The sequence below is a fragment of the Opisthocomus hoazin genome, chromosome 2, assembly GCF_030867145.1.
Source record: "Opisthocomus hoazin isolate bOpiHoa1 chromosome 2, bOpiHoa1.hap1, whole genome shotgun sequence".
Lineage (NCBI taxonomy): Eukaryota > Metazoa > Chordata > Aves > Opisthocomiformes > Opisthocomidae > Opisthocomus > Opisthocomus hoazin.
Window position 1 is genome coordinate 13,650,990 of NC_134415.1, and position 25,346 is coordinate 13,676,335.

Here is a 25,346-nt window from a genome sequence, read left to right on the forward strand (position 1 = left end):
AACATAAAACATCTTTCTGAAGCAGTCCCTTTTCCAGCTGTTATCACACTTCAAAATAAAGTGTTAAAGCAGGACAGAAGTTGAGGCTTCTGGAGTTTTTATGGCTCTGCCACCAGGATGAACTGGGATAGCTCTGGTGAATTGGCATAAATACTCCATCTGCTATCTCAACCAGCACTAAAACATACAAAACTTATTTCCATCAGAAGGATGTTGCCATATCAAGTGAATTTATAGCTAATTAGTTTTGCAAGTTGGTTTGAGGTGCTTAAAAGAAGAGTAAAAAGAGCAAGAAACTTCAGACATGTATATTTCGTTGCAACAGTAGAGAGATGCATATAAACCCATACACCTTCACCATTTCTTTCCTCCACTACACTGAAAACACATTACCATATTCATATTTTTCATCTACTGTTCCAGATTAAAAAAAGAAAAATCCTTTTTTAGCTTTACAAAGGCATTTAAGTTTCAAACACACATTTACCAGAAGTTAAAGTGTCCAATGTTTAATAAAATCCATCATTTGAAAATCACAACAAAATACACATCATACTGTTCTAAGGAAGAGATGTGAAACTTACCCCAATGGCAAAAGTCAGAAGAAACCACAAAGAGGTTACTAGGATCAGCTAGGTATTTACTGAAGAGTTTTCCAAATTCCTGCTCTTTTGACTCACTCAGTGCTCCGACCAACACAGGAATAATAGTAAACTCATCCTTATGGCTTATAAGCAAAAGAAAAGAGGCTGTAATTCAAGTAACATCCGAAGTTTTTTCAGGGCTTGCTAACTGCAATCGCAGAACGTTTTTAAAGGGCACTATTGAACCAAAGATACAATTAATTTGGCAAGGTCATACTAGGAAGATGTTCTAGAACCTGAAACGACTTCCATTTCAGAAAACTCCCTCCCCCCAAACCAGTATTCAGCTTTGCTGCAAAGTGAAAACACCAGGCAAACAAAAAGAGAAGACACAATGAAACTAGCAATGAAGTAGGAATGAAATTCTCCCTGGACAGATGATGCACAAATGTTGGGTAATTTTCCACATATATGAAAATGCTCGGGATAGCACCCAGATGCATATTGATACTCCAGGGAAAATTATAAACACTATGGAATAAAAGTTTAAAAAAAAAGGCAAGTGGGGGAATCACCACAAATTGATAAAAATTATCACCTTTGAATAAAAAATTATTCAAAGTACTCATCTGAAATAGCAGGTGAAAACAGAACCCTGATTTCAAAATCAGTATTAGGGCTCCAAACAAACTTAAAATCCCACTGAAAACACCCATTAGTATTTGAACTTTTTTCAGAGATGCCTTGCAAAAAAGGAAAAAAAAAACCCACAATGTCCATTGAGAAAGATTCACAAAAGCATGTCTAATATTAACTCTATTAAGTCAATATAAACATATAAACTTGTTTATAAGGGTGTTCCAATTTCATCATTCGGATCTTTGCTCTGCTCACAGTTTCTGTTACAGAACTAATCCTACTCTCTGATCCTCTTCTCCGGAAAATTTTTACTGGTGGAATGTGGGTATTATACATCATATAGGGTATTATATACCTTAAAGGGTATCATTACTTCCTACTGTACTTCGCATGTAGTTCAAACATTTCATGCTCATAACGCTCATTCTTGTAGAAGAAATAATTAGCCCTAGTACCTTTCCATGGCTTTAGCAGTATAAGGCAAATGCATTTCAATACTGTGTTCATCTTCATCTGTCTGTAGGGACATACGCTCAAACATTCCAGTCTTCCACAATTCTCCATAAACTGAAACAAATTAAAGATTTATTTTTAGTGGTTTTTTTTTTTTCAAAACACCATTAAGTAAGCTACAGTGCATCTTTATCAGAACAAGCCCACTATAAAAGATTACTTGCCTCCAGGGGCTCTCATCATAAACCACTTGTTTTTAAATAAATGCAGGATTAAAATTAAGTTCAAGTCATTAAGATACAAATGTAACTGATTCAGCTTATAAAATAAGTGTGTTAAAATCTGTGACCTTGTTAGTATATTGTGAAAGATTTTCAGTTATAATAGAAAATTAAAGTAAGACAAATAAAACACATTTGAAAATATGCATGCATTTGCCCAGTCACTGAATTCTTATTTTCACAAACTACACCATCATACGTTTTAAAAAAAAAAATATTGCTGATCAGCTGAGCTATTGCTGAATGTGCTACTATTTAATACAATTTATTATTAACTGAATCATTAAATCTAGAGATAGTGAAAATTGATTTAGTAATCCAGATTTACAAGTTATCTTTTCTACTCTCAAGCACACTTGGTGTTATGCAGAGTCATCTCTGCAGTTTGAAAATTCTCCACTGGATGAAGAATTTGATGTAGGGCTGTGCCTCCCTCTCCACTCCATAAAGGAGTTCTACAGAAACCCAAACAGTTGTTACCTAAGGAAATTTATGCAGGCACGACAGAGATAAGCCTGAACTAGCTTGCTCAATCACAGTCCTGACGAAATAGGAATACATCTGCACTAATCAGCCCTACTGAAAAAGATATTGTATTATTTAGGTATACCTCAAAACACATGAAAGTCAAAGTATCAAATTTATTTCCATCACACCTTTAAGCTTAGTCTGAAAGACTGGTATTTATTTCACAGACTAACAGTTTTTAAGTTCTACAGGTACTCTGCCAGTTAATAAAAAAGTCACATGCAATAATGCATCCAAATAAAAGCAGCTTTTTGTTCCACTATTATTCATCTATTAGAAATAAATTCAAACCCACTAAAGCACTATCTTTTTTTTGCACACAGAATACTTCACAGAATAACAGAGCAGGTGTGTAGTGCACTATTATTCAAATGTGACACTTTTTGATTTTGAGATAGCTTTTAAAGATCGCTTGTCAAGAGGCACACAGTCATAATGGAAAAAGGTAAGCAAAGATTGAGAATTCTTTACTTGCAGGAGCAAGAGAGACAGTCAGGTTATAATACAGCAATGCCTGCAACCATCAGGATCTTTCAGAAGTCAGCTTTCATTGCAGTAAAAACAGATTTATACTTGTACGCCACTTGAAAGCAATGAAGTACCCAACAAGAGAGACCTCAGCGGTGCGGGACCACAGTTACTACTCAAGCCTCAGCAACCTTCAAGATATAAGCTTTATCACGCACTTACTCTTTTGGTCAATTCGAAGATCATACAGAGGTGTTCTATAAATGTCCACACTGGAAAGTGCACATCGGGAAAGGGGCACGTGATGGGAAGGCCCAAGAATGAAAATTTTTCGGCTACAACGATTAACACAAAAGCCCACAATTTAGCAACCGCAATTGTACAAGAGACCTGGTTTAGAGTAACAAGTTTAATTAAAAAAACTACAAAGTGATACTGCCTGGTGGTTACCAATAGGGTTTTACTCTGCTGTGTGTAAGACCACAGATCAATCCATAGCCTAGCCTTGCTCGGTGTCTCAGAAACGATCATGAGATCTGCCCAAAAATGCTTCCCCCAGGCTTCAACCTATCTATGTATCAGAGGGCACTCGTCAGCTAGAATCTGACTGGACTCATCTGGAGGCTGAATGATGTGTTACAGCCCTTAAGACAGATTTTTTGGATTCTCTCCTTGGACCAACACAACCTTCAGCTACACACCACCTTCAACAACTACAGGTATGTGCCGTCAAAAGTGGATTACAGATTTATCATCTATTCAGAGCTTTTCACTTATTTACTTCATTAGCCTTACTTCAGATTTCACCAAACTCAAAGTCATTCTCAAATGTTGTTTTTATCCAGCTGTTGCATCAGCAACAGGGACTTGGACCTGCACATTTGTAGCTTTAGCTGATACTGCAAATTTTCACACATCATCATGATGTTATCTCATCAAGTCCTCAGTTCCTGGCTCTTGATTAGATGTGAAAGGTCTCCTGCCACAGGACTTCAAGGAAAAACAAAACAAAACCACCACCACCTACAGAAAATTCAGCTTTTCAGATTCAGGATCATATCATCTTGTTTCTGGCACTGAATTAAAGGGGTGGGAGATGTAAAGATTTTAAATTTTGTTTCCCTTACATATGGAGTGCTACTGCAAGCTATACTAAAATACTAAAACTTTTTACAGGGCTCATAAAAACAAAATATCCAAACGTGTCATATTTCAATTGAAAGATAAATTCTACACATCCAATGCGGTAAATAGCAAATGATCCAGAAAGTTCAATCAGCTCCATGTCACTGAACCTGGGGAATGCAACTTGTTCCAGAAATTTTAGAGAAACTAGCTATCTGTCACACCGTAAGTTTTCTTCACTTTGTTTACAATAGTTCCGAAAGAATGAAAAGCATTGTCTTTGGAGAGCATTACAACATGTTATTCTCATAAGCAACTGACAGACGTAGCCAGTTTTTATACTAACACTGCAAAACGCATACTTTGAGTAAATACCGGAGAAGTTTTAAATTTTTGTCATTTTAAAAAAATGTTGCGGTCAGCAGAGCACATAATAGTTATATTCCTTTAACCTAAGATAACTAGATTCACATTTTCAGAGACAGGCACAGACTACAGTAGCGTGTTGGGTTTTTTTTCTTCTTAATTGTTATATTTTTCAACTGTTGTACCGTTAGAAACACAAGTCCATTTCAAATTATTACAACAAGTAATTTTCACTGACTTCAAATATTATATACATGCACTGGTCACTATCTCCACAGCAGAAGAGAATCCTAGTAGCATTCAGCCCATAATCCTACACTGAAAAAACAATGCAGAATTATGATCAAATGTTTTAATATACTTAAAAACCAAACAAAACCTCCCAACAAAAACAAAACAAAAAAAGACAGACAGACACCCTGTCACCACTAAGAAAAACCCAGCTTGGGTTTTTATAAAAGCAGTGGAACATCAAGCAATTAAGTAAATTAAATGTTATTACCCGCAAAAAGAACACCTTTAACCCCCTCTCTGAAAGCTAGTTACCAGTAATTCTCAGTAATTTTTGAAAATACTGCTTTACATTTTCAATTTCAACAATATCACATTGATTTTTTCTTTTGTAACATCTAAACAATTTGAACATTTATGATGTTAAAACAGAAGGGATACATAGACTAAAAAGAATACAAAATTAATATTTGAGTAGTTCAAGGTGTAAGAATGTAAAAAGAACATTCAGCTGCTTAGAGAATTGCAATGGCATTGTCTTGCACTTTGTAAAGAAAAGCTTTAATACTTACGTAATATTAGGATCCACCTGTTTGTAAGCATGGGCTGCACAAGATCCACAATAGGTATATCCTGCATGGCTGCAAATCAAGGTGTACAATGTGTTAACTCATTAAATATTTTTTAACATCTTAAATACATTGATATTGCTATTAAATGTTAATAACTTAAATATTATTTGTCCCCAATGAGCCAGAAATAGTAAGAGTGATCCAAATGTCAACTCCTGAAAGAGCTGAAGAGCACTGTTCCAGTACTGAACGTATGAGATATATATTTGTTAAAAAACTATCAGTGACCATTATTTGAAAGTTAATAAGCCTCCACATCAAAGCACCTTTCGTTACTTCTAAAAGATACTAGTAGGCAGACTTACACAACTGCGTATCATCAGAAGTTCATAATAATGCTACGAGTGCAGCCAGGGAACACGGGAATAGCAAGCAGTGGAGAACGCTCTTCTAACCACCCTCCAGTAACGGAATATAATGACAGTAGAGGGGTCTGGCAAAGAGCGACCACATATTGCAGCAGATAAACAGAGAATAAAAAAGCTCTGTCACTGGAGAAGAATACCTCAGCAACAGAATGAATAGGCACAAGGAAAGGAGCGGAATGCAGCACGGTAGCTGTTACCACAGAGAAAGCAATACATGTTTTGTCATTCCCTGTCACTCTGACCTGGAGCCTTTCTCGACCTGTGTTCCAGGTGTGCTCCAAAAACATTCATAACCATTCTGACTACTTGTGTCAAATATCACATCCAAATCTTAAGACCCATTTATTCCCTTGCAGGCTGTTAAAAACAGGAGAAGATTCAGTTTACACAGCTAAAAGCATGAATTCCAGAAAACGTTCGTTCCCCAGGGGCCCCGGCCAAGCAGTGGGGAGCAGCTGATGGGCACTCAGCAGCATGTCCACAGCAGAAGGCCATGCCCCCATTGCACAGCGCTTGGGCCACATCGCCTCTGGAGCTCATCTGCAGCGCCTGCAACCCTAGGTCCATAGTTACCATTTATTTTGAGTCAAGTATGTGCAATAACACAACTACAGCTTTCCAGATGGTCTCTTCATACAATCATAGAATCATAGAAAGTTTTGGGTTGGAAGGGACCCCTAGAGGTCATCTAGTCCAACCCCCCCGCAGCGAGCAGGGACACCACTAACTAGATCAGGCTGCTCAGATCCCTGTCCAACCTGGTCTTGAATGTTTCCAGGGATGGGGCCTCCACTACCTCTCTGGGCAATCCGTTCCAGTGTTCCACAACCCTCATTGTAAAGAATTTCTTCCTTATATCCAGCCTAAACCTACCCTGTTTTAGTTTAAAACCATTACCCCTCGTCCTGTCACTGTTGTCTCTACTAAAAAGATTGTCCCCATCTTTCCTATAGGCTCCCTTTAAGTACTGAAAGGCTGCAATCAGGTCTCCATGCAGCCTTCTCTTCTCCAGGCTGAACAAGCCCAACTCTCTCAGCCTGTCCTCACAGGAGAGGTGCTCCAGCCCTCGGATCATTTTTGTAGCCCTCCTTTGGACCCGCTCCAACAGTTCCATGTCCTTCTTGTGCTGAGGGCTCCAGAGCTGAACGCAGTACTCCAGGTGAGGTCTCACCAGAGCAGAGTAGAGGGGCAGAATCACCTCTCTCGACCTGCTGGCCACGCTTCTCTTGATGCAGCCCAGGACACGGTTGGCCCTCTGGGCTGCCAGCTCACATTGCCGGCTCATGTCCAGCCCCTCGTCCACCAGTACCCCCAAGTCCCTCTCAGCAGAGCCGCTCTTGATCCTTTCATCTCCCAGCCTGTATTGGTACCGGGGATTACCCCGACCCAGGTGTAGGACCTTGCACTTGGCCTTGTTGAACCTCATGATACCATGTGCTGCAAGTCCTGGGACGTACAGGACGTTTGAAGATACAAAATTCCCCACTGACAGCACTGGAGGGTGTTAATATTCATTTATATGTATGTATGCTTGCACGCATATATATTCATCCACAGAGTGGTACCTGGAGCAAGTTATCCTCAAAATTACCCTGGGGTTTTACGTCAGCGTGACTTACCCCACTTGTTCTCAAGAGCTCAGAAAGGGACTAACATATATAGCCAGTGGGTAACCGGGAGCCTGACACCTCGTGAACTGGGAAGGTATGTTATTTGACAAGGTCAGCACCGCCTTCCGAAAGGCTCCCTCTGCTACAGGCTTCTTCAGAGTCTTTCACAAAAATATTATCAGCCATATCCCACTTTGCAGGTGGGAAAACAAAGGCACGGTTAGTGAAACAATTTGGCGAGACCACAGGAAGACCTCCAGCGGTTCTGGAAAAAGAACACAGGTTACCTAATCCACAGCGGAAAGGCCTCTTTCCCGACATTCCTGTGAGAAAGACTAAGGCAGATTTGGGACAACTTCTTCTACATATTCAATGCTATTATGGAATACTTCAATCATTATGTCAGTGCCACATTAGCCCAGGAAAAGCATTATATTAAGGTGCTTCTTCCAAGGTGTTTCCTTCCAACTCATAACAAACTGGAATGACCAACATACTTTTCTTATTATATGTCTCAACTATCTTTAGGAAATTGAATTCTACCTGAATAGTTTAGATGATCTCTACTTCTCCTGTACACAAAAAAAAAACAAACAAACACCCAAACTAAAATTACAAAAGTAAACCATTCTGGACAGCTGAATAGTGTTTCATTACTTTTTGTTTAAAGCTTTGCTAAATTTTGATTTGGGAGGGTTGCTGGAGTTTTGTGTGTTTTGTTGTTTTGTCTTTTTTTTTTTTTTTTTTAAATATGTGTAGCTGTTCTACACTAGAAGTGTATTGAAAGACCTGTCACCTTAGACTACCACTCCATTAATACACTTATCTGTCTCACTGGATCACAAGTGGACGTTGTGTCTTCAGTCCATCCGCAAAAGGAAACTAATCATATACAAAAATATGCACAGACTTCTTCCATTCTATGCCATATCCGACATACTTATTTAGAAACTACATGATGCTCCTTTCAGCTAAACACTAGCTTTCATCAGTTTTCAAAATCACTCAAAATAAAGAAACATTTAACTAATCAAGTATTATATATACACTAAAAACAGATTTTAAACTTACGGTGCAATAATGGCTCTAGCAGGTCTCTTTGTGGACTGTACTTGAGAAAGCCAGCCTTCTAGTTGTGCATTCAGCTGGGGTCCTAAGAAGAGACAAGGAAATACTGAAGTCAGAAAAGAATCCAAAATACCTCAAGAATTAACAAATAAAGTCCAAAAGTCCAACAGATTTTAAATCACCTTAAACATCAAAGCCTGTGTTTAAATCTCAAAAAAAAAAAGAGTAAACCCAACACGCCTGTGCTGTCGAAGGTTACAGTAGGAAAGTTTCAACCTCCTGCTCCAGGGCGTTTATTTATTGCACATCCAAACACAGACTTACTGTTTCTTGCTCTGGACTGATGCACATGCCATTTCATCATTAGAAAGGATGGCTGCTGATTTCAAGACAGGCTAACAGATGATTGATTGCTCTGGTAACCATATTTACAGAACCCAGAAGTAAAAAGTTAAGATGACCTATACCGAGAGAGTCCAATACGGGAAGATGATATAATACAAACAGCTTACACACTGACATGATGGCCAACGGCTACGGTATTTAGTCCTTTATTATTATCAAGCAAGTATAAGAGTAGAAACAAAGCACACTGTAACCTGGAAAAACCTTAAATCCACACGAAAAAGCTAAAAAAGTGAGAAGACACCATGTCTGTACTAATGCCTGAAGAACTGATCAATCAACATATACTACAAGTACATAAACTTCTTGACAACATTAACTTTGCTAATTGGTCAATCTGATATTTAACTTTTTTTTTGGTAACTAAATTCTCTACCTCAAGAAATAGCAAATATTCTGAATTCAGTTAGCTGGCAGGTGATAAAAATGCCTTTTAGGAATACAACATTAAAAAACTCATTCAGTTGCTATTGCTAGAAGTAAATACCATTAACAAAGAGAAAAATAGATGCACTTTTTTCAGTTGACGCTATACTTTTGACAGAACTGTATGTCAGCAGAGTTTATCTGTAAGATATGGTGCAGTTAGCCGCTTTTCTTCTACTGTGTACACTGCAGATCTTTGTATCTTCCCCACGCAGGTGTAAAACCGCCAACTCGCAGGAAAAGTCGAAACCAAATGAAATACCTGAAACTATTCCACAGCTATGTTCCAAACAGCCCAGATCTCAAGCTGACAGCTCTCCAAAAAGCTGACAAGAACTACAGAGAACCAGAGCAAAGATGTCAGCCACTGCAGAATCCAATCACTCACTCACCAGGGATAGCCAAAAAGCTTTTTCTAGACAACCAGGGGGGAGGCCAGAGCGGGAAGGGGGAAAACCAAAGCCACCGGTTTTTACAGCAAACTTAAATTCATGTGTTTTGTGAAAAAAAAGGACGGTTTCTGTGGTTACAAAGAACCCTATCTTCTTCCACGAAGAAGGTGAACTAGTGCAAGGCCGTTTCCCTAAGCCTATAACCACCTCGAATGCCTTCATTGCTGTCTACAGCTCTGCCAAGGCAAAAGAGTGACGCTGATTAGCCACTGTCACTGCTCTAATACAGGGACTTTGTGAAATGATGAAATTCTCAAAAAAAAAAAACCCACACCAATTTTCTTCTGCTGCGTATGTTGCTTCGGGAGTTCACAAGCAGCAGAGGCATGCAAGGGAGATAAGGATAATGACATCTTAGAAAATGGGGGCTGTTGGGGAAGTGAAGTAAAAAAACCGATCTCTATTTCCACCCTCTTTCTAAGCTACTAGATGATTACAGTACTCTATTACAGTCTTACCACTTTCATTTTTTATATACTTAAGAGTGAAAACACAAATCACTTAAAAAAAGTGTCCTCCTAAAGAGCTTCATTCAGAAAGTACTTAATCCTTCTACATACTTTGGGAGAATTAGGAAATCAAACAAATTTTTATTTTTTCCAAACACCTGCTACCCAGAGACTTAGACAAAACGTGACTCTGCCCCACCTGACCCTTCCTCCTCAAAGGAGGAGATCCACAAGAAGGGCCAGAACCTCTCACGCAAAGCCAGACAGCCTGAGGACTCTCTTCCTCAACAAGGCACGGCCAAGGTGCTTGGCCTTCCTCCATCCCTTCTTCAGCAAGGATTTTTGATTAAGGTGGTGGTTATGGTGATTTGTCGTTGGTTGAGACTAATCGGGTAACTTGCTGAACAGTTTAAAGACAAAGTTCAGAATGTCTGGTAATTGCTTAAAATTCCATACGATTGTTCAAAGGTGGCCAAACCTCCTGACCTTACAGTGCAGTAGCAAAGTAAGACGCCCAGGTTTGCTTAGTCTGCTATTATAGACGCACACTCTGACAAAGCAACAAAACATCTTTTTCCTAGAGGCAGTAAAATAACAGAACTGTATGACTGACGAGATGAAACTTCTGTCAGTGTTTACTTAAGGGCTAGGTAACACATCCACTTTCAGATTTTTTCCCTTTCATGCAGCTACAAAGTACCTTTTTAAATCATTAACTCTGATCTAATTAAGCTTCCATATCAACCGATACTTATTTGTACTATTTTAATAAAATATGTAATCATATCTGTCTCTCTCCAAAGGACTCACAGAAGGAGAGAATGGGGAGTACAAAGTATCCACCTGACGTTTTGGCTAAAGAAAAAAAGAACCAAACAGCACCCACATGAACCAACAGGAGTACAGCCCACCTGCAGCTTCCGATGCTTAAAAATACTTGAAGGGGGATATTCTAGAATTTTAATTTTCTTGTTACCAAATTAGCATCAACTTTTTGTCAAAGTGTTCAGAGAAGTTTTTCTTCCAGTTCCTCAAATGTGACAATGCTTAAGGCTAAAGTCAAAATATTTGAATTGGATATACAAAATATAAATAAACCCACATTATCACAGTAGATATGCTCTGCCATATGGAATTGTATTATAGGAGATGAGTAGCTTCCTCCTGAAGAGCTCTATAAGTCAGCTTTGTTCGTATGTCAATTAAGTTAAACTGGAAAAAAGTCTTCGCAAATAGTCACCGAGATAACGGCAGTAAATATCCATCTCCTAAGCTGACAAGCATGGGTGAGGAATAGCGCGGCCGCCTACGTATCCTCCGACCACCGTGGTGGGAAGCAGGCGAGGTCCCTGCTCCTCGAGCCACAGCTGGAAAGCCCAGCTCGAGGAAGCCGGCAGGATGAGTACAACGGGGTTTTTAAGGCTAAGCTGGACAGAAGGACAGAAAGCCTTACAGGTGCAACTTCTGGATGCAACAATCAATACACTTCAGCATTAATAGTGTAAGATTAGACCTTTTATTGATTAAAGGAAGATTAGGTGGCAAAAAATGAGCTTCACTGGAGCACATAACATTAAGATCTGCATTTCAATCCTCTGAAGTAAGGTATAAATATAGGTATGTAACTAAAGAATGCTGACATTATCTGTGGGTATTTCACATCCTGTTTTGTTTTGGAAACCAGCAGAAGTTACACCAAATGAAAAATAATTGAAAGCACAGACCAAGTCTCCACCAGACAAATTTACAGATACAGCTACAGGCAGCATTTATTCAAACACATTGCCTACAAGGATAAAATATTTTTACAATCAACGTTATCCCCTCACAAAGCACTAAAGTAAGAAGGAATCCTTCCACGTTAAACGCATGCCAGCATTACCCAATGACTAACATCACAAAGACATCTGGTAGTCACATGCTTAGGTTCATCACCGCAATTCACAGCTGCCATGGTCCAGGCTTTGTGGGTTAAGCCAAGCCAGCACATTCCTTCCAGAGCCAAGCTCACCTCCTCGCATCAGGCTGAAGTGCTCACACGCCAAGCGTCAACACAACACAACGGGACCTTGCTCCTGCCCCAGCAGCCACCATTACTAGTGCAAAACCTACCGTTTCAGATTGGTAGGGAAGATGCAGCACTTGCTCCAAATCCTCAGTCTCAGAGAATGCTGCTTTTTTTTTTTTAACTGAACAGTGTAAGTCTCAACCAAAATTCAGAGCAGCTCCAGACAAAACTGCTCGGGTCTCCCTTGGCTGCAGCAATGCAAGTAATGCTGGAGCACAATGGCAGTAACACCGCGGTCCCCAGCTTTCACACTCCTACTTGACAGCTTTTACTTGTCCAAGCATGTCTCCTTCCCTATAGGAGCCAACATCTTTTTCTGAGCCTTACTCCTTTTGTCTTTTAACTACCTTTATTCATTGATAAAAAAAGCCTACACCTTGAAAATACTTCTACTAAATATTACAGCGTAAGTTCTAAGAAGTAAATAAGCCTTTATTCTTGCAGGGCGTTAGAAAAATCAAGAAAAGTAACAGTGAAACCTTGGGGCCTGGCACACAATTAGTTTAACAACTGGAACTAAGGGAACTCCTCTCTCCATGACTTTGAAGGTGAATCCAAGACATTTAATTCAGTTGTCAGGCAAACTCCAAACACGACAGACGACTAACTAGTTTGTCTTCTTGGTTAAAACTGCAGAAAGTATAAGGATTGTTTTAAAGAACACAGGCCCCACTTGAGAGAAAAAGAAAAAAGTCCTCTGTTTCTCACTGCAACAGAAGTCAAATACTCGAATGAACAACAAATATTATCTATGCAAAGACTAGGATTTGTTCAGGAATAGAAGGTGATTTCCAGCAACTCATATTGATGGGCACATTCTCTACTAGCATACATTGTCTTCCAATACTGACGAAACAGTGAAACCAGCCTAAAAGCACGGCAGAAATTTACATATCCAAACTATAGGACTGGGGAAGAAAAATTAAGATACAAATAAAGACTACATCGATGCTACATAAACTCCTATTATACACATCGCAAGATGAACATAAAACAGCAGGTAATGCTTTAATGGGGGAAAATAAAACTGAAGCCACAACAGAAACATTGAAATCTGCTTTGGTGGCAGTTCTCACTTTCATATCCCAGTTTCCAAGTTTTCGACTAGCTTTTCAATTTTCTTTACTGAAAGCTATTAGGAAATAAACAATCAAACCAGAATGCCACTTGTTAAGAGTATCAACCAACATGCACCTACCTAGCTTTATAGAATACCTTAGCGATTAGGTCCTTCAGAGATCCAAACAAATGACCTTCTGTTTTATAGCTCTGAGAAAGTCATTTTAGCTCTAATACACGCTAAACATAACCTGAATTTGTGAAAGCATTCACTAAGTGATACTTGCAGGCCTACTTTAATAATACTAGGACTGCATCAAATGCAAAGCTCTTTTTCAATTCCAACTGTACAGTAAAAGTTGAATCTACATTCTTTACTTGGAGTACCTTGATTCTGACTGTATTTAAGTGATTCATATAGAAATAATAGCTTGGAATTTGTATTTTAAATTATTCCACTATACTTTTGCAGTATGCAACATTAAATAATACAGTCTGCATATTAATAGTGCGTTCCATGATTAATTCATAAAAGAGCCAGCAATGACAAATCCACTTTCCCCATAAAAAGTCTAAAAAAGATAGAAGACCAAAGAGAAAGAAACATTATATTTAGTATTTAACATTGCAAAGCACATACTTTATAGATTTGCATGACTCTATGATTCGTTGTTCACAGATTGCAAGGTAAGAGCTTCAGTTAACAGCTGTATTTGCAATGCTCCAGCTAATGTCACAACATGCAGATCTCACGATCGGTACACTAATTATCCTGCTACTGCAGAAAGCTCCTTTCACTACAGCAGAGATCAGGTCAAATCCTTCTCTCATTTCAGTGACCCTCACACACTGTTTCACATTTTTTTCCTGGATCCATTTGTCCATGACCTTCTACAAACAACATGACGATCCATCACTCGTGCATTACATTTATGAACAAGCTGTGGTGAGTTATTCCAGTTTTGGGGAACATGCCAGGGTTCTTGGCACACCAGAGTTAAGCACTTTCAAAAAAACACTCTTTTGTGATCTTCCTCAGCCCCTCGTCTGCATTCATAGCCTGACACCACACAAGACTGCAGCCGTTCTTTCCTTCCAGCCACCTCAGCCGCTGCAGAGGCTCAGCTCCAACACACCACAGAGCAGGGCTCCTGCTCCAAGTCAAGGTAGGATGCAGCCACTCTGAGGGACAGGGAGGGACATCCCAGCAGCAGCGTTTGCCCTCCGGAGCCACGGGCAGCAGGCCTGGTGAACAAATTACACATGTTCAGCAACATCACGGCAGAGCAGTCTGAGCTGTAACCGGCGCACACGCTTTCTCTGATGCTCAGGAGAAGTTCCAGCTCGTGCCAACAAGCACACAAATGCTGGAATTACATCACTGTTCATTAAAATGGACACTTTCATATCACTCTCCAGGGCCCCTAAACTCCAGAAGGTGCAAGTGAGAGGAGCTGAACTATCTCAGGATCGTACTGCTACTGCACGTTGAAGCTGGCTACCTGAAAGAGTTATTAACAGAGTTAGTGGGGTTTGGCATCAGAAAAATCAGTATTTGTTACAAAGGCAGTAAAAAAGCATTAATGCAGGTCTGATTGGGGATTACAGAGGAGTAGAAGAGACTGCAAACATGCTAAAATAGTGGTCAACTTTGAGAGAAACATCTTTTCTAAACAGATCATTCACAGCAACTGCCTTTTCATTTATTGTCTGATCTGCAGAAGTTCTTCGAAGTATTATCCTTTCCAGCTGGCCTAGACACCATCATGCAGACATGAGCCCAAAGGACAAGGTCTGAACATCCCTGCCCGCATGACAGCCAGTTATTTGGAAGCTCTGGCATTTCTTGTCCAAACAAGTTAGAACGTTAATCCTTACAAATGCTAGCAACAAGATGTCAGCGCCCACCTCCTTTGGGGTTCTTTTACCTACAAGCCAGGGCAGCAGAAAACCAACTCTGAACATAAGAGTACCACGCAGTTTAAACTCTCTTCCAACATTTATGTGGAGACAAACCATCTACTTGGCTCGTCATGAAAAATAGCTCTGAAGATAATAAGCGCAATGGCCTTTTTTGTCGACACAGCAACTGCGCTGCCAACTCACATTTGCATCAATAAGCGTATGGAAATTAAGGTTCTCCTAGTTCAAACGACTTGGCACAGGCTACCACAAAGCACACCTCTGACCACTATGGCTTGGTCAAGGTACAAAAGAGAAATAAGCCATACCCAATACAATGACAAACTCATTTTGCAGCGCAAGTTTCACACCATGTAGCATTGTTATTCACATGCACTCTCAACTCCATTTTACTCCTGTGATTCGGAATAGCCTACTAAAAACCTTTGTGTTTTGTCTGTATCAGCATGCTACTGACTGGGGAAGGGCTGAGACAAGAAGTCTTACGAAACACTTTTAATAAAGAGTGGTACAGTATTCAGTTCGCACTTCCAGAAGCCAGGCAAGGCAGGCCAGCTGCCAGTGAAAAAGCCATGTGAAGTGCCCTAATGTGTGACATCTCACTTGTAATGGCAGGCTGTACAGGAAAAAAGATGCACATACACTAATGTTTATTTTCATTTCAGAAACTTCTGGATTGATTCCCCACAGAACTGTCCAGCACTCACAGAATTTACTCACACAGAGGAGTAAATCAGAAGAGAGCATCCACACCCTGTCCTGCAAATAGTCTGTGCTTGGGTTAGCGTGTCATTCCCATCGTATTTCAGCTGCTCTTTTTGTATCTAGGAATGTGTCTGTCCTGCATTCAAAGTCATGGAAAATTATGCCATTTTTGTTTCAAGTTGTCCTTAATCTTCCTCTTCCCCCTGCTGGTCAAAAATCAATTTCTCAAGAGGTCTGGACACTGGGTGGTTGAATTAACCCAGCAGGAGTGGGACTTTCTTCCAAAAATAAATCAGTGTAATATTTTTCACCACACAACAGTGATTTTTTTTTTTTTCAAACAATCTACATGACAGCAGTGCAAGAAGGTGATACTTTTATTTACATGGTTTGCCTTTGTCTCATTTTTGCACATGTTTTTAGCGGCCACCGTGCACCAGGCTGCTAGTCCACAGAAGCAATGGCATGCCACACACCTTTTTTAACTTTGTTAAAAGCAGACCCATAGATTAAGGTCTGCAAGTGAAAAAAAGTAGGCTATTTAGACCAGTGGCCTACTATCAGTAATGCTCATAGCACTGTTTCAGTTCGGAAGCTCAGCTGTAAAGCTTCCCATATTCAGCGCTGCTGCTAAGTAGGAGGAGGAACAACTGACCAAACAGACTTTGTTGTTAGCTTGCTGCCAGACAAGGGCTCCACACGTCCACATGTGAAGTCTGTTAAGATGCTACATGGACTGATAAGGAACGAACGTGAACTTCCCCACACCAAGAATTCTAAAGGAGAAGAATCGATGATAATTTTGGTCAAATTTTTCATACTGAACTCAACTGCAGAAACTTCTTAAGGAACCTGGATTTTAATTTTTTCTTTACAACAGTGCATTATGGATGAAGAACACACGGGAAGTTAAATGCTAACATCAACATGAAGCCCATCTTCTCCTCCCCATTCCCCTTCTCAGCTTCATCAAGTGAGCAGGAAGCAGTGAGCCTTCTGCCTGGGACTTCCAATAACAATTAAGTGTGACATTCTAACATGTGAACATGTCTGGATGTGCATAATTGCACAGCCAGTCTCACCTGTTCTAAAACGTTAATTAGCATCACACAATTAGGTGATGCATGCACACTAGAATGTAGTGCACGTTTATATTTTCCAAGGCAGAACCTAAGCAGTGAATATCCCACAGCTGGAGAAAATCAGGGGGCGAGGCGCTACTTTCAGCTGAAGCAGTCGCTGCCCCACAGAAATGAGCAGTCTCTAAAGACAAGTGGTATTTCTTCTAAACCCTCCTCTACACGTTACATCGACCTTCCACAAAGAGCAGTACCTCCTTCTTCTTGGTTGTGGCTTCAGCTCTGATACAGGTTCCACTCCTGGAGCACAGAGGAGCCAGCTACTCCAGTTCAAGGACATCCTCTGGCCACAAAAGCTGGTTTGCACTCTGGATCCATCCTTTGTCCTCCCTCAGCTGGCTTCGGCCCTTCTTTCCCAGGGCTGACTTCTACAGACAGATCTCAGAGAGATCCCCAAGCACAGCAACGGGTGCTCTACTTCTGCAGTCAACCCCACCGCCCCGATCCAGGATGCCACGCAGCATCCTGGACGTTTTGTTGACGTTTCACCCCCAGGTACCAAGCACCTTGGGATAAACTGCCACTTAAAAACCTCATCCTCATACAGACTCTTTAAAATGCTTTCAGACATAATGATGGTTTTGAACACATTTCTCGTTACCCTTTCAGACAGAGTCATCTTGACCTTAGCAGGATGATGGCTGCTGGGACATCTGCTTGCCCTGTGCAATCAAACTCGGCTCTCTAGAAAGAGAGCAGTTTTCAGCAAACAGGAAGCTTAAATGCTAACCAGTTATACATAACCCAGCAAATCACTTCTGGGCTGAGACGGTAAGCACGAAGAGAGTAGGCAGGAGGACTTGACAACACAATCCCCAGAATGCACCGAAGAACTATCACAGTTCAAACTCTAACTCCTGCCACAGCTCCATCCTTGAAGCTATGCAAGCTGAAACCACGTGGTAAAATCCAGACTTTCTTCAAGAAGTACGACTGAGGAAACGAGCCCACGTTACAAATTTGATATAGCAGCTGACAGGTGAGTTTGGCCTAAAATACAGGAAGATTTTAAGTTAAGTCTACAGTGAACACATAACCTCTTGGTCCCCATTTGTTCCCTTTTCCGTTTGGATGGACCCTCCTACACAGCACACAAAAATTAGCTTCCAGGCAACAAATAGCGAGTAGTCCCTGTCTTGCTGAACAGGGAGAAGTCCAGCTCTCACATACCCCATGTAAACAGCACAAGATAGTTCTATAGAAAGAGACATAAATGACGCTCTTTTCTTAAGGAAAACACAACACACTTCCCAAAACTCCAGCCCGTGGAACACCAGTCACTGATCCCCACCACACGCACCATGACAGTCACAATTGAACTTGTCAGAAGTACAGTCACCGTAACTCGTTACAACATGATTCAGTTTGGGTTTTTTCGTGCAGCGTAAGTGTCTGGGCAACCATCCCACAACTCCTCACCAAGCGCTAGCCGGAGGGCTGCCTAAAACCAAGGGGAGCAGCAGGCTTTTGGATGGCCTGTCACAGACAAGCAGCACTGGCCGAACTAGTCAGACAGACTTAGCAGGGTGTAGTCCAACAAAATTATGCGCTGAATCTGTACAGAAAAGAAAACAGCCAAACACAGCATCTATGCCTCTTAATTGTGGAAAAAAAATAAGTTCTTATTTGCAAGTTTCCAGCAGTAACTTGACTTGAAGTCCAATACCAAACAAACTACAAAATGTATCTGTAAGGTCATCCAGCTATTCCCCATCGCAAAGCAATTTTCTGCCTCGCTCACGAATGAAAATATAAATAGCACAAGCAAGTCAGGAAGTGTTACCACAAAGCTTCAACATTTTTATGTCTTTGCACGTGTTTAAATCTACAGCTTTGATGTGATTTTGTTTGCTTTCTGTACACAGAAGACTACCTACCCTTCTAGACCATTGGAAAAAACCTGTAATTGCATGCTGTCGACAGTGGATGAGGATTTGAGACCAGTTTTGTAATGGATGCAACATTTCTGTTTGGAATATTGAACTGGGAAGGAAAACACTCACGCTCCATTGTTGTCTGGAAACTGCCTACCCACCACCCGAAGCCCAGCTACCCACCTCGGCTCTGCCTCCTCCTCTGCTCCCCTCCTCCCTGTGCTTCTTTTCTTCCCTGTCAACTTTTGCCTCATACCTTGCCAATTAATTTGCGGAGGAGAGGGGAAACTGCACCTCGTATAGCCAACAGAAGCGGGAGACTTTCCACACCTAGTTCTTCTCAAATGTCAGTTTAGGATCCTGAACGCATCTCTCAACTATTCTTTTTTTCTGTTGTATAGCTCCCCACCCTCTGAACTACTCTTTACACGGCCTTTTGTTCATCTCCGCTTGTTCACCTGCGGTTTCGTAACGATCCTTACTCCTGCGGCCAGCAAAAGCCCATCCCTTACAAACCTCCTCACTGACAGCTCCGAAAATACAACGCGCATCCCACCCGCAGCTGCCGAGTCCTGCCCCCAGAACCCCCCCGAACTTCCTTCCAGCCGGAGAATCACAGAGCGGTGAGGGCTGGAAGGGACCTCGAAGCTCACCCCGCACTGCCAAGCCGCTATCCCGGCTTTCTGCCTGTGCTGGGGCGGGCAAGGCGAGCGGCAGCCCTCCCTCCAGGGCACCACGGCTTTCTCCTCCTGCCAACGCCACCTTTCCCCAGGGACGGAGCCCGGCCGGCGCTGCTGCTCCGTGACGGACGGACGGACGGAGGCCAGGCGCTCTGCAAGAGGGGGCAGAAGCTCCTCGTGGGCTACAAGGAGTGAAGCAAACCTTCCCTTCCCCACCCCCCTCAGGGGGGAACAACAAAAATACCCCAAACCCCCAGGAGGTTTCGGCGAGAGGCGCAGCGGCCCCCCAGCCCCGCCGGCCTCCCGGGCCGCTCTCGGCCGGCGGCAGGGCCGCGGCCCCCCCTCCCCCGCCATGTGCCGGCCGCGCCGGCGGGGGCGGGGCCCGCGGCCCCTCCCCGCGCCCGGTACCGGCCCCGGCCGCGGAAAGTGCTGATTCAGCCCCCGCCCCCCGCCCGCCCGCGGGCCGCGGCGCCGGTACCTGAGGCTGTATACCAGCTGCCGGCGTGGCTGGCCTCCCGGCAGAGCACCCGGTTGGACATCTTGGTGCCGGAGCCGCCTATGGTGTTCGGGGGAGGCGGTGGGGGACGGGCCCGGCCGCGGCGGCGGCGCTGCTCCCCCTCCTCCCCCGGCACGGCCCGGGCCCCGCGGGCGGAGGCGGCGCTGCCGGCGGCGCCTCCGGGCGGCGAGCGGGAGGGGGGCGCGCGGAGGCGGCGGGCGGGGCGGCGCGGGCCGGGGGCGCGGTGCCGGGCTCGAAGGCAGGCGGACAGCCCGCGGGGGCGGACGGGGGGCACGGGGACAAAGCCCGGGGCTGCCGCCGCCGCCGCCAACTCCGCGCTGGCGAGGTCGGGGGGGGGCGCGCGAAGGGAAGGAGGCCGCGGCAGCGACTGGGTTTGGCCCGGCTCGGCTCCCGTGGACTAGGGGGCCGCACAGACGCCGCTCCCCCATTGGGCACGAAAGCAAAAGCCTCGCCACCATTGGCCGCCCTGCCTCGCCGTTCCCGCCCATTGCTTTGACAAGCCCGGAATGGAGCGGAGCCGCCTCGCGGGGGAGGGGGGAAGGAGGCGGGGTTCGGAGGGAGAGTCCGCCCCGGATTGGCCGGTCGCGTTGCCGTGGCGATCGCTTCTGGCCTCGCTGATTGGCGGGGCTGTGTCTCCGTGGTGGAAGGGAAGATTACGGGCGCAGGTCAGACGAGCGGGGGCCGAGGGGGAGCCCCGCCCCCTCCCCCCCTCTGGCGGGGGGTGATGGCGGTTACGTTGGCGGTGCCGCTGTTGGGGGCGCGCGGTCACCGGGCCACCCCACCCCCCCCCGGCCTCCGTGCCCCCGCGGGTCAGAGAGCGGCGGAGGAGGCGCGGCCGGACCCCCCTCGCCGGGCGGGGCGGGGGTGGGGGGGCCGGCGGCCTGCCGGGAAGCGGAACGGCGCTTTGCGGTGCCGGGGGTTGCCCCCTTGCTGTGAGGAGACCGCGGTGCTGCCGCTGCTCCCCACCCCCCACCTTCCCCGGTGCGTCCGCTCGGGCCCCGGGGGCTCGGGGTGCGGAGCGCCGTTCCCCGAGGGCGGCGGTTCCAGGCTGAGAGAACCGGGTGGGGGGGCATCTCCGTGGAAGCCTCCAGTTCTCGGCTTCGTCCTTCCCCACCCCGTCAGGGTTTTTATGAGCGTGGTGAATGGGCTGCTGCCATGGAGACGTCAAGCGTAGCTCGGAACAGCTAATAAGGAGACCTGGGAAGGGGAGTATGGCCAGTACAAAGGGGAGGGGGTAGCCCCTGACGTGTGAGGTGCAGGCAGCAGAGAGGGGGGCTGCAGCTTTGTGAGGGGGGAAACGTGCGGCCCAGGTCAGGAAACGCGTGCTCTGTCTCCCCCGCTACCCTTTTATGCTTTGAAAAGTCCTCCGGCCAGCTATAAAACGTGCAAAATACAGAGGGGTTTTTTGGTTTTTAACAGTAAAACAGGGGAAACGGGAGATGAGAAAGGCATTGTTTGCGGTATGCCTGGAAGATCAGAAAGGCTCGTGCTACAGAGACATGGCTGACGTCGCTTTTGTCAGCGAGAATCCTCTTCTGCGTCCATGGCACTGGCCTCCCAGTGCAGCCCAGGGGCTGCAGTTAATAATACTGGCAATAAGTTGTCATGAAGAAATGGGGCCTGACCATCCCAGCAAATGTCTAACATTTGATTTAGCCTTTGCTGCTCTATCTGTCCTTACAGTATTCCGTTGTTATTTTACAAATAGTGTGTTGAAAAAGGTTAATGTGGATTGTAGAAGAACCATCCTCCCTGACTGCTTTAACATAAAACTGTATTGGCAGTTGTGATACCCATTTATAACTCTCAAATCTTTTACATAAAACTTCAGTGCTGGGAATAGTTGCTGAACTGACTACTATTCCCTCAATAAAGTTAACTAAATGCAGGAGAGGATAAATTTTACCCTGTGGGAAAACAATATGTGTTGTGATTACATACTTATAAAAAAGGTCATGCCAGCATATAGTTCAAGTTTTTCACGCACCATTGTCCCACAGTCCTCCAAGAACAGTTAGAGGAGGCTGCTAGGAGGAACATCTTAGGGGAACTGGAGGTTAAAATAATTTTTAATTATCTGGCATTCCTTTCTACTATTTGGAGGAAGAGCTTTCTTCTCCTCTACGCACTTCCCCTCCAATGAAAATATAAGAACTTCCAAGTGGTAATCTAGATGCTTTAATAAGTAAAAACATTTTATAAGTATTTTCTTCTGGGTTTGCTACCTTTCTTTGTGTAGTGCTTTTTTCCTCTTCAGCTTGCCTTTTAAAAAATCTTAAATACATTTCTTCTTTTGCTGTAGCCGCATACCTCTTGGGCTGGATCCCTTTTCTCCTTGTGCTTCCTTTTTTAAGTTTCCTTCTCCCTTGCTTTCCTCATCAACCTTTCGTTCCTTGTGTGTAGTTTTTTCTCACCTGGATTAGGTGTAGATTAGAAGTTTTTAATTTGTGTAATGTGAGCACAGTATCCATACAGATGCAGAGGAACAACTGCAGCTCAGCGTTAGCAAGTCATAGAAAGCAGGGGCTTTTTTGCTCATCCTTAGATCGTGGCATGTGCCACAAACACCATGACAGCCTGTTTTCCAGTGACTCTCTGTGCTCTGTTATCCGCTTGCACTCTCAATCCAGAGCCCAGTGAAGCTGGAGGACATCCTCCTCAGTTTCTGCCTGTTCTGCCAAAGCTTGTCATCCCTGCTACTGCAGGAGGAATTTCTGCTGTTTCCACTGGCAAGGGTGACAGTAGGATTTTTTCCTTTGTTCCCCATCACAGGCAGACATAATACCACTAAGCAGTGTTTAGTGATTTGTGGGTTCCTCTTTTTAAACTTCTATCACCTCCTGATCATGGATTGTTTCTTTGTTTAAGGGCTGGTGACAGGCTCCCTCAGTACTACGTAACGTAAACGAGAGAGGCAGAAACAGAAAAGCAGGCAGCTCTTCAGTTATAGAAGATTATGGTGCTGGGCTTCCTGGTGCTCAGGAGATGGAGGTATGGGAAGTGTTCTAGCCACAGTGAGAAACCGGGCTCAGCTTTCAGTGAATACCGTGAAGCATGGGTGCGGTTGGGAGATCCTCCTGCTTTGTCTGTAATTCTTCTGAGCGCTGTTTGTACGGGGAGAAGTAATAGGTTCAGAGCTATTTCAGTAATTCTTCCCTGAGGTGCGGGGGAGGCTGACACAATGTGCCGCAGGTCCCCCAGGTCGGCATACCCTTGAGGCACAGACCACTGCTATATGCGTATGTCTGCCAGAAGTTTGTTCCTTACCTGGAAGGAAAGCACGGAGGCAGATTGTGGCAAGAGTGACTTGCCAGTTAGTGAGCCCTTAGCATGCAGCGTTTTCCTTGAGTAACAGCCTGTGCCTGGCTTGGGTGGCACATGTCTTCAGCTGGTGCGGCTTTCGAGGTCTGTTCCTTTCTTGGTTTTTGCTCTTGTTGTTCTCTTGCACATGGTTTATTTTACCTTCTTTCCTATCATGCTTTTCGTATTTTCCACTTCCTGTCTCCTCCCTTCTCAGGAAGCTGTTCACTGCCACTGTTATTCTAGTTTTTTGCCTTTACAAACTGCCATTCTGCATCTGAGGAACCTGCTGTTGCTAACAGTCCTTCCTTCTACTGTTAAAAGCAGGCCCCTCCAAACTTCATTGTCCTCACAAGAGAAGCATCTCCATTTTCTGCATAACATAATAGGATTTGAGATGGTATCAATGGGTAGTTATCCATCTTGTAAATACCTTGGTGTACACCAGAGAAAAAAGGCCACCATATGCTCTCCAGGAGATACTTCTTAACCATCCAGCAGCCTTTTATCAATTTAAGCTCCTCTCAGAAAACTGGTTGATGATGCACAACTGCAAAGCAAACTTTGAGAACAGAGATAAAAGCACATTGGGAAGAAGAGTATGACACGTTCCTAGTCAGTGTTGCACTAACACTGCTGTAAACACACAGCATTTACATTTTAAGTTCTCACTTAGAACTGTGTTTTGAACAGGGAACATAAGCAGAAGCGGTGCTGATACTTTTTTCATCCTGGTAAAATGCCTCTTTCTGTAACAGCTGGCATTCTGTACTTCTGTGATCTAGGCTATGTAGTCGCTCTTAAAATGAATCCCGACTATGAAATAGAATAGGGAACACAAGCTAAGGCTTGGCTAAGAATAATTTGTTATGTAATTAGTACAATGATAAGAATAAATCAAAACTTGTATTCTATCAAGCATGGTAGGCATAGGGATTCTTCTCATGTGTTGCCTTTCCAACCTACTGGTTTCAACTGCCTGTATCTTTCAGAATTTTTCAGGTTTTTCCTTTGTTTGAAAGCAGGTGTTTTATTTCTAGAAAGTCTGACGGGGAGAGAGAGGTTCCTTTGATCAGACTGCATTTACAATAGCGACAGCACTTGAGAAAATGGATAGGTCAGAGACCTGTACTGATTTTGGAGAAAGTCCTTAATAAATCGGAGATAGAAAAAAAAAGATTTGGCAAGTCAAACTGTATTTTTAGGTGGCAACAGGCTTCAGAATGTGAGGATGTAGAACCTTTTGATCGGAATTGCTTTTAGTGGGACATACTTTCGTCTGTCACTGTCACCTTCAAGGTAAAATGTATTGTTCTCGGTGGAAGCATTTAAAAAGGCAGACTTCAGAATACTGCGCGAGTCATATATATTTCTTTCACAGTTACTGAATAGTAACTTCTGGATATTGGATCCAAAATAAGTCATCTTGGGTTTACTTTCTGCTTAATTCTAAAAACTGCCCTTCAGAGCATATACCGACTCAGTTACGTAGGTAGTGTGGAGAAAACGGAAAAACAGTTCTTCAAGAATTAAGAGATAATGGCTTTCAGCTACTTAGCAGTGGCCTGTCATACATCTGAAGTTGCCATTTTCAGTTATTTCTCTAAGCTTTTATTCTACATCTATTAATAACTTGTAGCCCCTTACATCTATAGTCCATTTTATTGATGAGTTCCTTGGTTTTTATAAATGTAAAATCATTTGGGTTTTAATTTGTACTTCAAAATTAAATACATTTATCCTCAAGCCACCAGAACCGGTGTTTCCTGTGGAAAAATAGTACTTCTTTCTTTCTGGATTAAATTGTGATAGCAAGCATCTGTCAGGTCTCTTCATGGAATTGTTGTCGTTTTGTAGCAGGGAGAGTTTCAAACAAGTAAATGTTTTGAAAATTTGAACTTTATCATTACTTGCCTAACTTACACTTTTCTTGTTGATTTGTCATACCTTTGCAAGAATCAGTAACATTTCTTAGAGCTGGTGAGTTCGGTGCTGC

General features: G+C 43.4%; 1 protein-coding gene across 1 annotated transcript in view; it reads right to left on the bottom strand.

Annotated features, from left to right (window-relative positions):
• Nucleotides 1–20,192, bottom strand: part of MEMO1 (mediator of cell motility 1) — a 28,441-nt gene extending 8,249 nt beyond the window's left edge. The window contains exons 1-6 of the mRNA XM_075412664.1: nucleotides 20,012–20,192; nucleotides 8,357–8,438; nucleotides 5,248–5,316; nucleotides 3,176–3,288; nucleotides 1,679–1,790; nucleotides 585–727 (exon numbers count right to left, since the gene is read on the bottom strand). Of these exons, the coding sequence (XP_075268779.1) occupies nucleotides 585–727; nucleotides 1,679–1,790; nucleotides 3,176–3,288; nucleotides 5,248–5,316; nucleotides 8,357–8,438; nucleotides 20,012–20,072 (580 nt within the window). The 5' untranslated portion in view covers nucleotides 20,073–20,192. The remainder of the gene's footprint in view (nucleotides 1–584; nucleotides 728–1,678; nucleotides 1,791–3,175; nucleotides 3,289–5,247; nucleotides 5,317–8,356; nucleotides 8,439–20,011) is intronic.
• Nucleotides 20,193–25,346: the final 5,154 nt, after the last annotated feature.